The sequence below is a fragment of the Salvelinus alpinus genome, chromosome 3 (genome assembly GCF_045679555.1).
Source record: "Salvelinus alpinus chromosome 3, SLU_Salpinus.1, whole genome shotgun sequence".
Lineage (NCBI taxonomy): Eukaryota > Metazoa > Chordata > Actinopteri > Salmoniformes > Salmonidae > Salvelinus > Salvelinus alpinus.
The window spans coordinates 25,099,716-25,117,347 of NC_092088.1; the positions used below are offsets into that span (position 1 = coordinate 25,099,716).

At 46.3% G+C, this 17,632-nt stretch overlaps 1 protein-coding gene across 4 annotated transcripts in view; it reads left to right on the plus strand.

Annotated features, from left to right (window-relative positions):
* Positions 1–17,632, plus strand: part of ntn2 (netrin 2) — a 58,870-nt gene that overhangs the window by 20,868 nt on the left and 20,370 nt on the right. For all 4 annotated transcript variants that reach the window (XM_071392267.1, XM_071392270.1, XM_071392266.1 and 1 more), the window contains exon 3: positions 17,047–17,235. In XM_071392267.1, coding sequence (XP_071248368.1) covers positions 17,047–17,235 — 189 coding nt within the window. The remainder of the gene's footprint in view (positions 1–17,046; positions 17,236–17,632) is intronic.

Sequence of the window (17,632 nt, forward strand, 5' to 3'; positions counted from 1 at the left end):
TTCGCCGAGATTACTGTCTGGGTTTTTGGCAGGCCCAGGAACCGTCTGCAGACACAAACCAGCACACACACGCTCCCCGCCCGCCCCGCCGCCCCTCCATGAATCCTGCCCACAGACACGAGTTTACAAACCCAGAGCCATAGCAGTTTGCAATCGAAGCCAAAATAGGAGAGTTTGAGATGGCCTGTTTTCTAAAGGAGATGTCATGGAAAAATAGTCTGCTTGGTCTCATTCAGAGCCAAAAGATAAAATGCGGTCGGGAACAGGTGAATAACAAGTGTTAGATTACTTACTGCGATAGGATGGTGCGTTGGTGTGACGGTGGTGATGGTGTTATGGTTATGGCATGCTGGTAGTACAGAGTTACAGAGCTATATCATTACTGAGATGATATGGTGGTATGAGAGCCTGACTGGCACGTTATAGTGTGACGCAACGGCTTGTAACGAAGTTGACTATTTAATTTGACTTTGATCACAATGTTTTTGTCGGACAGAACAGTTAACAAGTACGGTGGTGGCTTTTGACTGTCAGAGTACATAACTATATATTTTATTACTGTGTGGCCATACAGTCCTGGCTCTGCCAGTGTCAGCCCTGCTCGGCCCTACCCTGCCCAGGTCTGCTTTTTGGCCCGCCAGCCTGTTCTCTCATGCTATTCCTTCTCATTAGTGTAGACTAGAGTCTACAGACCATGCCGGATTCTGCTAGGCTCAGCCCTCTGTAATCCAGAAGTCCACACTGGGAATCACAGTACAGGCCAGACCCCACCAGCTCTAATGGACCCGACAGGCCATGACTGGATACTTAGAGCATGAAGCACATGAACTGAGCATAAAGCACATGACTTCAACAATGTGCCTAGCATTTGTCTGAAAGCAGCTGAGATAATGAGAATGCATCACATATTTGAACAGTACGTACAGTATGCATCACAGGAGGTTGGTGGCACCTTAATTGGGGAGGACGGGCTTGTGGTAATGACTGGAGCGGAATCAATGGAATGGTATCCAATACATTTTTTATTTTTTTTAAATTAAATTGAGCCTTTATTTAACTAGGCAAGTCAGTTAAGAACAAATTCTTATTTACAATGACGCCCTACCCCGGCCAAACCAAGACAACGCTGGGCCAATTGTGCGCCGCCCTATGTGACTCCCAATCACGGCCTGATGTAATGCAGCACGGATCAAACACATGGTTTCTAGGTGTTTGATGCCATTCCATTTGCTCCGTTCCGGGCCCTTATTATGAGCCATTCTCCCCTCAGCAGCCTCCACTGATACATCCATTGTTCTGGACAGACTAAATCCATGTAGTCTGTCCAGAACAATTCCTCTTTGAATTATTGAACGTCTTATATCATACATATACAATGATCTATTCTAGATCAATATTAGATCACGTCTGCCATGCTAATGAGGCAAGCTTGATTTGGAAATAGGAATTCTATAGGGAGAGAAGGGAGAGATGGAGGAGAGACTTTTTTGAAGTTCCATTGCCAGACTCCTTCTGCCTTTGAGGGGGCTCAGTATTTTTAGTAGACCTCTGTTTTTTTGGAAACTATTAGCAAGAATTAGGGGGGCGTTGACAGATGGGTTGCTGGAGAAAGCAGGGCGGTCCAGGAGGGTGTGTGTGTGTGAGTATCTGGTTGGGCTCTACCTCTGGCAGACCCAGACCCAGCGCGCACACATCACATCGTCTGGGACAGAGCTGTAAGACCTAAGCACACAGATCTGTGTGGAACTCTGGAAACACTGAAGGACACAGTAGCCCCAAATGCCAAAAAAAATCCAACTCTCTTTTCCTTTTTTCTCTCTCTCTATCTCTGTTTCTCATTCTCTCTCTCTCACCCATCTCACTCCCTCTATCTCTGTTTCTCATTCTCTCTCTCTCACCCATCTCACTCCCTCTATCTCTGTTTCTCATTCTCTCTCTCACCCATCTCACTCCCTCTATCTCTGTTTCTCATTCTCTCACTCCCACTCTCACTCTCACTCTCACTCTCACTCACTCTCTCTCTCTCTCTCTCTCTCTCTCTCTCTCTCTCTCTCTCTCTCTCTCTCTCTCTCTCTCTCTCTCTCTCTCTCTCTCTCTCTGTCTGACATGGGGCAGATGGTTACGCGATGCTGATTATAATTTCAAAGCAACATCTTTTCACAGCCATGCCCCCCCCCCCCATCCTTCCACAGCTTCTAGCAAGGGCAGTGAGAGGTCACCTCTCCTCTCCTTCTCCACAACATATTCATCACACCACATTTAGGAACCAGATCATAAAATGACTTCATTCTCACACACGCACACATCGGTTCGGGTTGCAAGGTCATATAGAATTTGAATAACATAACGCATTAAATTGAATAACTTATGTGTGTGTGTCAGAAGCACAGACACTGTTGGCTTTCCTTGAGTGCCTCGACCTGTGTTGTTACATGTATGTTGCCATGTTCCTGCTTTCACTAATTGACTGCAAACCCCTCCTCTGCTGTCGCCCAGGGCTCGCCGGGACCCGACACTTCAATTACTTACAGCGTGACACCCAAATGAGTTGGGCCGGGGGAGGGGGGGGGGGGGGGGATCGAAAACAAAACCTCCTGTGCTTTCAAATAAATTACACGGGCGAGGAATGTTGTTCTAAAATCAACAGCCCTATGAAATGGTGCCTTTAGGGTGGTTAGCGGGAGCCAGGATCGGGGCTAAGGCTTGTGTGTACGCATGTGCATGATGATTGGGGCATCATGCAAGGGCTTGGTTTTCCTTATCGTTAGTGATACATTTTTTGGAGACGTATGTCAATATCGCAGTGTCTTGGTTTGTTTAGTAGTTTTCGTCTTGTTTTTACAGCTTTGGCTAAGCCAATAGGATTGGTTTCCATTGTTGATTGGCTGTGTCTGATTCATTTCAGTTTGCTTAGTGTTTCTTTTTCTATTTAGCCACCCATTTGGGTTGTCTGGCAGCACGAAAAGACACTAAAACACAGAAAAACATTGTTTTAAGACCAAAATATCCACAACATTAGCAGAGTAATGTTGGAATCCTGGGAACCTTCTGTAAATGCCTGCGTCGTAATGCAGCGTTTCCCCTATATTCATTTAGCAGCGGTGGGCCGCCACTCCCCAAAATACATTTCTCAGGATGGTAAAACGTTTTCAGTGTGAACTTAAACAACTAAAACCAGGTATGTAGAGAAGATAATGGAGTAATATAGTTTTAAATAAGAGAACTAACCACCACCAGAATAAAAACTAGACTGTCAGGGAGAATTAGAAATTCAAAAAATGTCATGGCGTGGGTCCCCATTGATTTTGTTATAATGTTTGAGCCACTCCGATAGGATAAGAACATGGCATAAGCCATGGCAAAATGTGTAGAATTGCAGGAAATTAGCTTTAAAACTGCAACATTTTGTCTCTGTGGCCAAGAGAAGGGCCTCTAACATTTACGGCAGGATTATTTTCAGCAGCGGTGGCAAAGTTAGCGTGGAGGGGCAGGAGACGGCGCCATTGGCCACGCCCACTACCACGCCCAGTCTCCTGCCCCTCCACGCTAACTTTGCCACCGCTGCTGAAAAAAATCCTAGGGGAAACACTGGAATGGTATTTGTATGTTTGTAAGTGTGTGTGTGTGTGTGTGTGTGTGTGTGTGTGTGTGTGTGTGTGTGTGTGTGTGTGTGTGTGTGTGTGTGTGTGTGTGTGTGTGTGTGTGTGTGTGTGTGTGAGAGAGCCACGCATAATCTGGGTGTGTGATCTGAGATGTGGCGTTTCATCACTGTGCCAAGGCAAACTGCTGGGCTGGGGCTCCAGTTAGGTAGCGTGCCCACCCGCCCTCACTCCCATGCCCCCATTCACTCCATCCCACATATGTTAGCAATCACAACCAGAGGTGCCCACCATTGGGGTGTTCTGAGCCATAATTGAATCTTGTCAAAGTCTGTGACCTCCCCCAGCGTAGAATTGACTATCTGGGAGTTATGTTCTTTAAGCATGGGGTACTATTTTATGCTGAGGTTGGGGTTTAAAACTTTTTTTCATCCTAATGTCATAAAATGTACCATTATTTCTAATAACAGTTTCAGTTTGGGCCATTTTTTTCTGTTTGAGGTCTCTGCGGAGTCTTCCTTTTAAAGTGTTCCTGTAAAAATATATGGGTTTGGGCTCCTAGCCATTGTTCATTGTGGCAGGAGAATCTGTGGGTATGTGGAGAGCAGAGCATATCTGTCTATCGGTCTGAAAAACGTAGATCTATGCCTTTGCTGTCGAGCCCGTTTCTTCCGTGTTTTGGATGGCTGTGTCTCCATAGCCTATCCCAGTTATTCCCAACCTTTTTCGGTTACTGTACCACCAACTGAATTTTGAGGGCTATACCTGAGTCGGGCAGCTAACTGGCCAACATTTTCTAGAAAGACGAGCTTGAAATGGGCATAAAATCATCTAATCGACTCGACAACAACAAAAAACATATCTAACTTATTGATCACGCTTTGTAGTATACACGTCTGGTCTATGTGTATGGGTGTCTATAGTAAACTCTAGAATACTTGATTTATATTTATAACGATGTACACAGTACCTGTGTGTGTGTGTGTGTGTGCGTGTGTGTGTGCGTGTGTGTGTGCGTGTGCGTGTGCGTGTGCGTGTCATGTCTGACTGGACAGTTACAGATATTTGCGGAGTGGTTTTTTAAATGTGGAGCACTGGAGGTTTCAGGCTGAAGACTCATCCCTTTCCTTCTCTTTTCCCCTCCTTATGGAACAGCTCCACTGGGACACTCCAACCCAGTTCTGCTTCTTCACTCTCTCTCTCTCTGACTGCTGCTCAAACCTCTGCCAGACTACTCTTGTCTCTACTACAGGGCTTTCTATGTCTCTTTCTATGTCTCTATGAAAAGGGAGCGGGCAGAGACTGGTTTATTGAAGGCTCTGAATGTTACAAAGGGAGTGGGGGGAGTGGGGGGGGGGTATGTCTATCTTTAGCCGTTGAGGTGAGAGGAGGGATTGATGCAGACTGGCTGTGAAAAGATCAAACCAGAGTCAAGTTCAGTAGGCAGAATACAGGAGAAAGGGTTTTAAAACGGAAGAGATTCAACCTGAACCCATTTGAGAATTGTATTTTTTTTGTTTTCCAGTAGTGATGGGGGGGGGGGAAATTGATAGTTATTTAAGTCGGGATATTATTTTGGAAGATATACCGTATCGTTTTGACAATATCACAATATTATTATTTTAGTTGGCTGTACATGCCCCAAAAAATCCAGTATTTTTCCTTCACAGCTTTTTCTCCATCTTCTTTTTAAAAAGAGAGCCAATTTCTTTTTGGCACTTTTATTTCCATGACTGATCAAAACGTGTTTTCTCGTGGCTCTCTCTTGTCCTGCTGCAGCAGACGTATGGTGAGCAATGTGTATGGAACGTCGAACCGCAATAAAATCCCAGTATTGAATCGCAAAACATATAGAATTGTGAGAATCGCGATACATCTCGTATCGCCACCAAAGTATCGTCATAATATCGTATCCTCTGCCATTGGGGGTTAGTATGTGTCTCTCTGTTTTGGGGGAGAGATGGGGAGGCAGATGGGTAACGCTGCAGAGACAGCTCTCGTGTATTTTAAATCCCTTCTCTGTTTCTAGTCTTTTTTAATTGACGGGTTATATATATATTTTTTGTTGTTATTTCACAAAAATGTTTTGGATGAACCTCTTTTTAAGGGCTGTATGTTAATGCCGAATATCTGACAAGTACATATCTGATGCTCTATCTGTCTCTCATTTCCCTCTGTCTCTGTTTTTCAGCCCCGTACCCCATTTCTTCCTTGTGCCATCTGGCCAGGCGATCTGCTTGTTGGAGGTCATGGTGGTCTGGCCATCCGCAATGACACATGTGGCTCTCTGTGTTTGTCTCTCGCTCTCTCTCTCTTTCTTCTACTTTCTCTCTCTCTCTCCTCTCTCACTCTCTTTCAAGTTCAACGTACCATTCTCTCTTTCTCTCTCCCCATCTCTCTCTCTCTCTTTCCCCTCTCTCTATCTCTCTCTCTTTCTCTCTCTCTCTCAATTTCAACACACACCTCTTTTCTTTCTTCCACTTTCTCTCTCTCTCCTCATTAGAGTGAAATATCTCAGTTATTTATAGTTATTACCCACTCCACCTCCGGTTCACCTCAACACTTAACCCCTAATGTCAGTATTACCTTTTGCCTCAACTCTTTAACCATCAGTTTACCCTTCACTTCTTCACCTAACCCACAGCCTACAGTTCATCTCTCTCAATATGATCCATCTCTCCGAAACCATTTACAGCAACTGCAGTCCACCCTAAGCCTTAGAATTCAGTTTCGCCAAATACAGTGGCTTACATGCAGAGATCCTATTCCAAAACGTGTATCTTCCTCATCTCATTGTATCAGTCCTACATGGAGCTAACATGATTGTGTAATAGGTTCCATGCCTGGACCACTGGGTCTTTCCAGTGGAAAGAAAGAAAGAAAGCGAGAGAGAGAGGGGACAGAGATAACAATGTTTATACGTGGCGAGGTGAAGTGGACTAGAAAGACCAGAGCTTAGGCAGACTCCAACTGACAACAGGCCCCAATCTGGCATCCCTCCAGCCTAATCTTGTTAAACTCTTCCCCCTGTTGATGCCATACAGAGAGAGAGAGAGAGAGAGAGAGAGAGAGAGAGATGGAGAGAGAGAGAGAGATGGGGGGGAGCGAGAGAGAGAGAGAGAGAAGTGAGAGAGAGAGAGGAAGAGGGAGAGAGAGAGAATTGGGGAGAGAGAAAAAGTGGAAGAAAGAAAAGAGGTGTGTGTTGAAATAGGGAGAGAGAGAGTGGGAGAGAGAGAGGGGGAGAATTAAGGGACTCTCAGTTCAAAAGGGCTCCCGAGAGCTGGCTCTTAAGCCGACGGCGTGTGGCTAACCACAAAATGAGGGTAGAGAGGGTCAAGGGGAAGGGAGGGAGAAACTGAGAAACGTCAGGCATGTGTGTGTGTGTCCACAACCCCTCCTCGTGCTACAGGGCCAGAAGGGTCTCTCTTAGATAAATGATAGACACGGGGCTGTTGTTTCCCCAGGGCTTTAGACCCTAGTAGTGTCTGGTCTGTAGCCTTAGTCTACACTCACAGTATCTAGTCTTCCCTCATCTCTAGTCTCTGGTCATTGTGGTTCGCTGTGATCGTCTGATATAGTCTCATGTCCCTCTGCTTTCTGGTGTTAAGTTGTGTTTGGTCCCCGGTCCCTTGTCTTCAGTGTGTGGTCATTGTGTGCGTGCATATGTGTGTCCCCGTGTGTGTCCGTATGTTTTGTGTTTGTTTGTGTGTGTGTGTGAGTGAGTGAGTATCTGTGTGTGTGGGTGTGTGTACTCTGGACCTGGCTCTAATGAGGAGATAATGAACCGGTGCTCCCCCGGTGCTCTGGAGCAGGTGGTTGGACCAGGCCAAGCGGCACGGAGCCCATCCACAGGCAGGCGCGTGCCTGTGGTCATACCCCGGCCAGGGAATCATGGACCTGCCTGCAGCCTGGCACACACACACTGACGTGCACACAAGCACACACACGTAAACATACAGGCAGACTCACTGTGGATGGCAGGGGCCCACATAGCGGGCCCAGGGCACCCCAGGGGGGCTCCAGGTTTGGACGGGGGCCTGGGGAAAGGTGGGGGGGGGGGGGAGACCTCCGATTTTCAAGGACCAATTTTAGCCATGGGATTTGGGTTCGTCCAGGCATCCAAAATAATTTGGCTGGGCGCACTGGCTTGGCTTGGGCCAAAACATTAGATTAGATCCCTAACATATGGAGCTGGAGTTGAGACATTGCACACTCAATGCAATTGAGTTTTATTAGGATAGCATTTTTTTCGGAGCCAATTTGCCACGGGACGATTAATAAACTTGTTCATAGGCTGAACCGGTTTGTGTGTAGACACCATCTAGTTCGGCTTCAGCGAGCAAGCGGACCATTTGTCAATGAACGTCTGCCATTAAGAAAACAAGGCAAACTTCCTCGTCTTTCCTATTTGTTTTACCTACATTGTTCTCTAAGACACACAGAACTGTAGTTGATGTACTTTATGTGTACTTTGCACATAAACAGACCAAACTAACAAGGCTACTAATGAAGTGTGGGTGGAGTAAATATTGTGATATGTAGGGTTTGATATGGTAATCAGACTGATGCCGGACTGAAATAACACGTTTGGAATGAGTGGAACCAATTAGGACCCGCTGTGAGAAAACGATGGTGGGAGCTGTTCTCCCATATCTGTCTCTCTCTCTCTCTCTCTCTCACTCTCTTTCCCGCCCCATATCTATCTCTGTCTCTGTCTCTCAGTTCTCCATTCTCCAGCAGACGTATTATCCGATTTACTGGACACCAGAACACTACTAGCAGGCCTGGGGAGTACAAATGCACGCTACTTTGCAGTATTTCAGAACAAGCACTGTGTGTGCGTGCGTCTGCTCATGTTCTTTTGTGTTCTGTAATGGACTTGAAAGCATCATGGAGAAAGCATCTAGCACAGGGTAGGCACATGCATATTTATGTTTTACAGGTTATTCAATGGCAGGTGTGTTCCAACACAACAGGGTTGTATTCATTATGACACAACGTAGGGTCCTCCCGAAAACAAGTGTTTCCTATTGGATAACTCCAGGTTGTCTCTCCCTGTTTCAGTATGTTTTCTTCTGTTTGGTGCCTAATGACAATGACCCAGGACTTCATCATTTCATATTACAGTAAGATTCCAATCCCAGAGTGGACCTGAGTAGAAGAACTAGACACCACTAACAGTGAGAAAGTGGAGATTCGCCCCAAATGTTTCAGTGCAGAGGGGCGCAATGAGACAACTCTCTCTCCCTCTCCTGCTGTGTTGTTAGATTCCTCTCTCCCTACACCTCTCCCGTATCCTTTGTCTCAGCAGCTGTCTATTTGCCGAGGCTTTGTCTTCGTTTGTCTGTGGAATTTCACACAGCAGCAGCACCAACAGGGACTTAGTTCAGAGCGTTCGACTCTGACCTATAAAAAAACGCTCGCTCGGGCCCTTGCCTCCCAGGGTCCTCTGCTGTTTTCCCCATAAGCCTTCTTTCGAACCCCCTCCGGAATTTCCTCCAACAGATAACAATTAGCGAGTGTTTTTGGAGAGCTCCAGTGGAGCTTTGATGTGTTAATGAATTGAAAAATGGCCCTCGCCGGTTTTCAGTTATCCCTGCTGAGCCTAATTAGAGGGAGTTTGTCTGCTGTGTGCGCGTGCGTGTGTGTTTTGTGTACCTGTGTGTGTGTGTGTGTGTGTGTGTGTGTGTGTGTGTGTGTGTGTGTGTGTGTGTGTGTGTGTGTGTGTGTGTGTGTGTGTGTGTGTGTGTGTGTGTGTGTGTGTGTGTGTGTGTGTGTGTGTGTGTGTGTGTGTGTGTGTGTGTGTGTGTGTGTGTTAGTGGTTGTGTGCACAGCACTTCAAAACAAACCCATAAACATTCCAAGTGCCGCAGCAAATCCTGGAGCAGGCACTGAGGTGAAGTTAACAGCCCCCAACCTCTCTCTATCTTTCTCCTCTCCTCCACACCTCTATCTTTCTCCTCTCCTCCACTCCTCTCTCTATCTTTCTCCTCTCCTCCACTCCTCTCTCGTTCTTCTCTCCTCCACTCCTCTCTCTATCTATCTTTCTCCTATCCTCCACTCCTCTCTCTCTTTCTCCTCTCATCCACTCCTTTCTCTATCTTTCTCCTCTCCTCCACTCCTCTCTCTTTCTCCCCTCCTCTCTCTCATTTCTCTTTCTTCCCCACTTCCCAAGCTCTTTTTAAAGAGAGGGCGGAATAATGAGCACAAGTCCTGTTTGAAGCATCAGGTCCAGTCGGTAGTGCAAGCAACTGATTCACAACACACAAACACACTCTCTCTTTCTCAACAGGTCTAATCCGACATCTGATCTCTCCTCTTATGTTGGATAGCAACTCTAGAACGCTTGGAGCTTTTTTTTCTATTGTTGAATTCATTCATATTCAAAATGTCAGTTTAGACCATCTGTTGATCCAGCTTTGTGTAGAAAAGTCCTAATATTGAATTGAACTTTAAATTCCTCCACTTATATCTGCTATGAAGGTGGGCCGTGTGGCAGTAAAGGATTAAGGCTGGAGAAAAGGGTGCCAGTGATCCCCCTGCTTTCATGTCCCACTACAAGGTGTTAATGGACACAAGTGCTCACAGCTGTGTGTGTGTGTGTGTGTGTGTGTGTGTGTGTGTGTGTGTGTGTGTGTGTGTGTGTGTGTGTGTGTGTGTGTGTGTGTGTGTGTGTGTGTGTGTGTGTGTGTGTGTGTGTGTGTGTGTGTGTGTGTGTGTGTGTGTCCACCCCCTCCTCCCCTTTTTCCAACCTCTATATCACCCTCCTGCCCCTTGTTCCAGCGGGTGTGTTCTTTGTCACATCCTCTTAAGTAGAAATTGGACATGCTGTTTTTACACACTGACACACGCACATAGTACTCTCGCATACACATGTACGTGTGCACATACACACACACACACAGACTAACACACACCTTAATACCTGTATTTTAATATACTGTTTATTTTTTATTTTTTATGATTTAGTCTACTGTGGGTTTCACCCATCCCAGTTCTTCTTACTGTATCCATCCATCCAAGTGTCCAGACCAATAATGTAATGTCTATGGTCCAGACACTTCACCATGGTTGGAAAGCGTGGTAGCGGCAGTGAACCCTTCCCCAAACCCTTAAAATGGCTTGAGGTCAAGGGTCAAACCAAGACCCCGTGCCACCAGCCTCCTAAAACACACCACGAAGAGCCAGCAGCGGCATATCTACAGAAAAAGAACAAGTCCGAGAGGGATTCAAACCTAACTAGTATTTAATTAACTGCAGAATTCCATACAAATTGTCTGCGTAATAGCCAAGAGAAGGAGTCTGTGAATGTGCTCTTTTCCTGGAGCCTGCGACCCTGTAAAACTGCAGCGAGAAAGGGCTCTGTTCCCATCTCTCTGTGCCAGAAATCCCTTTGCTGAGTAGCAGTTGAGAAACCGAATTCCAGTGCCGGCTTGTTTCAAATTCTGCCGGATTGTTTCAGCCATGTATATCCCCCCGCAAGCGGATACCAAGACGGCCATCAAGGAACGTCACTGACTTTATGCAAACTGGAAACCATATATCCTGAGGCTGCATTTATTGTAGCTGGGGATTTCAAGAAAGCTAATCTGAGAACAAGGCTACCTAAATTCTATCAGCATATCAATTGCAGTGCACGAGCGAGTAACACACTCGACCACTGCTACTCTAACTTCCGCGATGCATACAAGGACCTTCCCCACCCTCCTTTTGGAAAATCTGACCATGACTCCATCTTGTTGCTCCCCTACTATAGGCAGAAACTAAAACAGGAAGTGCCCATGCTTAGGTCTATCCAACGCTGGTCGGACCAATCAGATTCCCCGCTTCAAGATTGCTTTGATCGCGTGGACTGGGATATGTTCCAGGTAGCCTCAGAGAATAATATTGACGTATACACTGACTCGGTGAACGAGTTTATAAGGAAGTGTATAGGAGATGTTGTACCCACTGTGACTATTAAAACCTTCCCTAACCAGAAACCGTGGATTGATGGCAGCATTCGCTCAAAACTGAAAGCACGTACCACCGTGTTTAATCATGGCAAGGCGACTGGAAACATGACCGAATACAAACAGTGTAGTTATTCCCTCCATAAGGCAATAAGGCATGCTTCAAGATGGCCACCATTGTTCCTTTTCCCAAGAAAGCTAAGGTAACTGAACTAAATGACTATCGCCCCGTAGCACTCACTTCTGTCATCATGAAGTGATTTTTGAGAGACTAGTCAAGGATCATATCACCTCCACCCTACCTGTTACCCTAGACCCACTCCAATATGCTTACCGCCCAATAGGTCCATAGACGATGCAATCGCCATCACACTGCACACTGCCCTATCCCATCTGTACAAGAGGATTACCTATGTAAGAATGCTATTCATTAGGCCTCCCGGGTGGCGCAGTGGTCTAGAGCACTGCATCGCAGTGCTATGCTGCGCCACCAGAGTCTGGGTTCGCGCCCAGGCTCTGTCGCAGCCGGCCGCGACCGGGAGGTCCGTGGGGCGACGCACAATTGGCTTAGCGTCGTCCGGGTTAGGGAGGGTTTGGCCGGTAGGGATATCCTTGTCTCATCGCGCTCCAGCGACTCCTGTGGCGGGCCGGGCGCAGTGCGCGCTAACCGAGGGGGCGGGTGCACGGTGTTTCCTCCGACACATTGGTGCGGCTGGCTTCCGGGTTGGAGGCGCGCTGTGTTAAGAAGCAGTGCGGCTAGGTTGGGTTGTGCTTCGGAGGACGCATGACTTTCGACCTTCGTCTCTCCCGAGCCCGTACGGGAGTTGTAGCGATGAGACAAGATAGTAATTACTAGCGATTGGATACCACGAAAAATTGGGGAGAAAAGGGGATAAAATTTAAAAAAAATAAAATAAAAAAAAATAAAAAAGAATGCTATTCATTGACTACAGCTCAGCATTCAACACCATAGTACCCTCCAAACTCATCATTAAGCTTGGGACCCTGAGTCTCGACCCCGCCCTGTGCGACTGGGTCCTGGACTTCCTGACGGGCCGCCCCCAGGTGCACACCTCCAACTCAATCATCAAGTTTGCAGACGACACAACAGTAGTAGGCTTGATTACCAACAATGACGAGCTTACAGGGAGGAGGTGAGGGCCCTCGGAGTGTGGTGTCAGGAAAATAACCTCTCACTCAATGTCAGCAAAACAAAAGAGGTGTTCGTGGACTTCAGGAAACAGCAAAGGGAGCACCCCCCTATCCACATCGACAGGACAGCAGTGGAGAAGGTGGAAAGTTACATATCACCGGCAAACTGAAATGGTCTACGCACACAGACAGTGTGGTGAAGAAGGCGCAACAGCGCCTCTTCAACCTCAGGAGGCTGAAAAAATGTGGCTTGTTACCCGAAAACCCTCACTAACTTATACAGGTGCACAATTGAGAGCATTTTGTCGGGCTGTATCACCGCCTGGTACGGTAACTGCACCGCCCACAACCGCAGGGAACGCCAGAGGGTGGTGCAGTGTGTACAACGTATCATCCGGAGGCAAACTGCCTGCCCTCCAGGAAACCTACAACACCCGATGTCACAGGAAGACAAAAAAGATCATCAAGGACAACAACCACCCGAGCCACTACCTGTTCACCCCGCTTCCATCCAGAAGGCGAGGTCAGTACAGGTGCATCAAAGCTGGGACAAAGAGATTGAAAAACAGCTTCTATCTCAAGGCCATCAGATTGTTAAACAGCCACCACTAGCACAGAGAGGCGGCTGCCTACCTACAGACTTGATATCATTGGCCACTTTAATAAATGGAACACTAGACACTTGAATAATGTTTACATATCCCGCATTACTCATCTCATATGTATATACTGTATACTGTATCCTTCACTATCTTTTCTTTACTATCTATTGCATCTTAGCCGCTCTGTCACTGCTCATCCATATATTTCATACTTATATATTCTCATCCCATTCCTTTACTAGATTGTGTGTATTAGGTTTTGTTGTGGAATTTGTTAGATATTAGGTGTTGTTGTGGAATTTGTTCGATATTACCTGATAGATACTGCTGCACTGTCAGATCTAGAAGCATAAGCGTTTCGCTACACTCGCAATAACATCTGCCAGCCATGTGTATGTGACCAGTACAATTTGATTTTGAAATTCCAGTTATTATTGATATGGCCTTACATTTTTCATTCAAGTGTCTCATGGTCCCATCAAAGGTCATTTTGTTTTCAAATGAAAAGCCCTCCTTAAAAAACGAATGCTTGACACGGTGGCAATCCCTGTGCTGGATGTTGTTACAACACTGACCTTAGAGAAGTCAGACACAGTCAGACTCTCTCTCTCACACACTGTGACTGGCAACACTTCATGGCTCCATGCTTTTATTCAGTGCAGACTGTTGTGGTCTACGCCTTACGAAACAGTCATTGATATAGAACCCTGTTTTGACTCACTGCAGTCAATACACTCACATCTGATTACATCTGATTACATTTATTTTGTTCCCCCCCAGAGAAGTGTCCTCTGCTGATACTTTTTGGGATCCAAGTTCTTTGTTGTTGTTTGCTTCTCGCAAACCGTTTCTCCACGGATCACTTTGAACTGGCACTAAACGCTCTGGCAATGTTCTTTGAACACTTGGCCAAGTGTTGGAGGAATCTGAGTTCAGGTTTGAATTTAACCTGACTGGGGTTAAGGATTTGGGCCAGGTCTCTCCCATCTCAGGGGCAGATCTCCCACACCCTACATGGCCTGTGAACGAAATGGCACTCTTGAAGTAGTGCACTACTGTATATAGGGAATTTCAAACACAGCCCTGGAGATCAAAGAGTGCAAAGAGTCAGAGAGCATCTTGGTTCCTCTCAATGTTTCTTCCTAACGGCCCTGCTACGCTATAGCCATCGGGCGTCCGTCATTGCTGTCAGCCGTTGAGGAAATGCTTCCTTTGAAATCAATGAAAGCTGCTTCACTGCCCATGTGGCACTCTCGTTGCGTCACGTTCAATGGCAGCGTCCAAGTTCAAGAATCGCAGAGGTTCAATTCCTGATGGCTGACGTGCGGGTTCATTTTATCTTGTGAATTGAAGTAATGAGAAATAAAGTTGATTTTGGTTGCATATGGCTTCACCTATACACCACTGGCTATTTTACTAAGATTTATGAAGTCCAAAAGCTACTACTACTAGCTAGCTAGCTACATTGACTAGCTTGGTTCACAATGTAAAAAAAAAATAAGCAATTTATGTAATTAGAGGATCATTTAGTACACACTTCATCTACTTGTACAACCACCAGCAATAATTCAATGAGTACTTGAGCAAAACTGGACTAAAAAACGATTGTACTTACGCATAATCGATGAATACGGTATACTACAGTAAGGGAAAATAGAATAAGGATGCTCTTCCCTGCTCTCCTCTCCACTCTCAACAACATGCTCTGTATAGCAGGTAGAACTTCACTTTGACACGATGCTGATGGCAAAGCAACTTTTATAGTGGGGCTGAAGGGTTATTGAGTGTTTTTTCATGCCACTGCCACCTCTGCTTGCCCTTGATGTTTAGCCTTGAGTTGCTGCAAGCACTTTTTGACAAATGCATTTGTGAGTAAGATTAAGATCACTTTGTTGGTCAATTCCACACGGCTTTTAACCCAACCTATAGGGAGGAGGTCAGAGAACTGGCCGGGTGGTGCCAGAATAACAACCTATCCCTCAACGTAACCAAGACTAAGGAGATGATTGTGGACTACAGGAAAAGGAGGACCGAGCACGCCCCCATTCTCATCGACGGGGCTGTAGTGGAGCAGGTTGAGCGCCTCAAGTTCCTCTGTGTCCACATCACCAACAAACTAGAATGGTCCAAACACACCAAGACAGTCGTGAAGAGGGCACGACAAAGCCTATTCCCCCTCAGGAAACTAAAAAGATTTGGCATGGGTCATCAGATCCCCAAAAGGTTCTACAGCTGCAACATCGAGAGCATCCTGACCGGTTGCATCACTGCCTGGTATGGCAACTGTTCGGCCTCCGACCACAAGGCACTACAGAGGGTAGTGCGTACGGCCCAGTACATCACTGGGGCTAAGCTGCCTGCCATCCTGGACCTCTACACCAGGCGGTGTCAGAGGAAGGCCCTAAAAGCTGTAAAAGAACCCAGCCACCCCAGTCATAGACTGTTCTCTCTACTACCGCATGGCAAGTGGTACCGGAGTGCCAAGTCTAGGACAAAAAGGCTTCTCAACAGTTTTTACCCCCAAGCCATAAGACTCCTGAACAGGTAATCAAATGGCTACCTGGACTATTTGCATTGTCTTCCCCACCCCCCCCCCCCAACCCCTCTTTTACGCTGCTGCTACTCTCTGTTTATCATATATGCCTAGTCACTTTAACTATACATTCATGTACATACTACCTCAATTAGCCCGACCAACCGGTGCCCCCGCACATTGGCTACCCGGGCTATCTGCATTGTGTCCCGCCACCCACCGAAAGACCCCTCCGAAAGCCCTACATATAAATACACAGGTTCTGGAGAGGTGTGGGGGGCTGCCACACTGGGCGCCCGTGGAGCTGTTTTTGTGGGGGGTTAAGTGCCTTGCTCGAGGGCACGGCAGGCAATGGTATCTATGATTTGATACCAGCAACCCTCTGGTTGCCAGCTCACTTCCCACCAGATGTTCTAGTCGTACCCGGGTTTCGAACTGGCAACCATCCGGTTGCTGGCTTGCCACTCTAACCGCTAGACTGCCTGCCGCCCCGATACATGAAATACATGTGACTAAATGTAAATATATATTGTGATTGATTGTCATACAGACAATTTCCACAGTGATCAAACCTTGTGGTGCTATAAGACACATGGCTCAAGACTTTACAGTACATGGACCCTTCCTACTCCTCTATCGGACTACAGAGGTCTTAGACTAGATGGGAGAGGTTAGTTCTGCTCATCAGTGATTCATGATATTAAAAGGGTCTGTTAATAACTAGCGTGCCAAGAGCGGGTCCAGTCATTAATTATGGAATGGGGAAAATGAGCTCTGAAAATATATGCCTCATGATTGATGACTTCTGTAACAGGCACGAAGCACACACCCTCTACTCTGATTGAATCATAAAGGTATTGACACTAAGCTACATCCTACACTGTGTACTGGTAAAGTACACTGTAGGACTTACAGTAAATGCTTCATCTACTGCTCATATGTCTGAATGAGTGTTTTCAAAATGTGCTTTGGAAATTATTTTGATGTATGAAGTATACCCACACTATACATATAGTGTTGTGCCTTGTTTTCAAACTGTGGCGATGCCAATTTAACAAAGGTGTTTCCAACTTTTCCTGTTTGAAAGTGCCTCGGACGTGTTTTGATTATGAAGAAGTGCACCTATTCTCACTGAACGCTCAAGACGTCTTACCTTTCTTTCTCCCCCCCCCTCTCTTTTCCCCTTCCCTGATCCCTCCCTCTCGTAGCGTGCAACTGCAACCTGCACGCCCGGCGCTGCCGCTTCAACATGGAGCTGTACAAGTTGTCGGGGAGGAAGAGCGGAGGCGTGTGCATGAACTGTCGCCACAACACGGCCGGACGCCACTGCCACTACTGCAAGGAGGGCTTCTACCGGGATATGGCCAGGCCCATCACACACCGCCGTGCCTGCAAAGGTATGGAGAATAGGTTTTATACTATAGGCGTACCTTTCACAGTAGTGTTTGTAGTGTCAATAGTCCTTTTCAATTCAGTCGATTCAGTAGATCAATAAAAAAAAAAGCTATTTATTTTAAAAAAGTGCAATATATACTGTACTGTATATAACCTTATAGCATTGACTGAAATGGTAACGCTGTTCTAAGAATTAGGCTGGCATCCTCACTTCCAAACTGATACCATGCCTCTGTAAGTAAATCATTTGTCACAGAAGCTGTTCTCGCAAAAATCCACAGAAAAAAATATTCCCCTGGACCACAAGCCACATGAAATTAGTATCTGATTGAGTTATTTCTCGTGGAAAAAGTGGTGTTTGAATTGTGGAATGTTTTGAATTTGCAGTGAATATTTTTC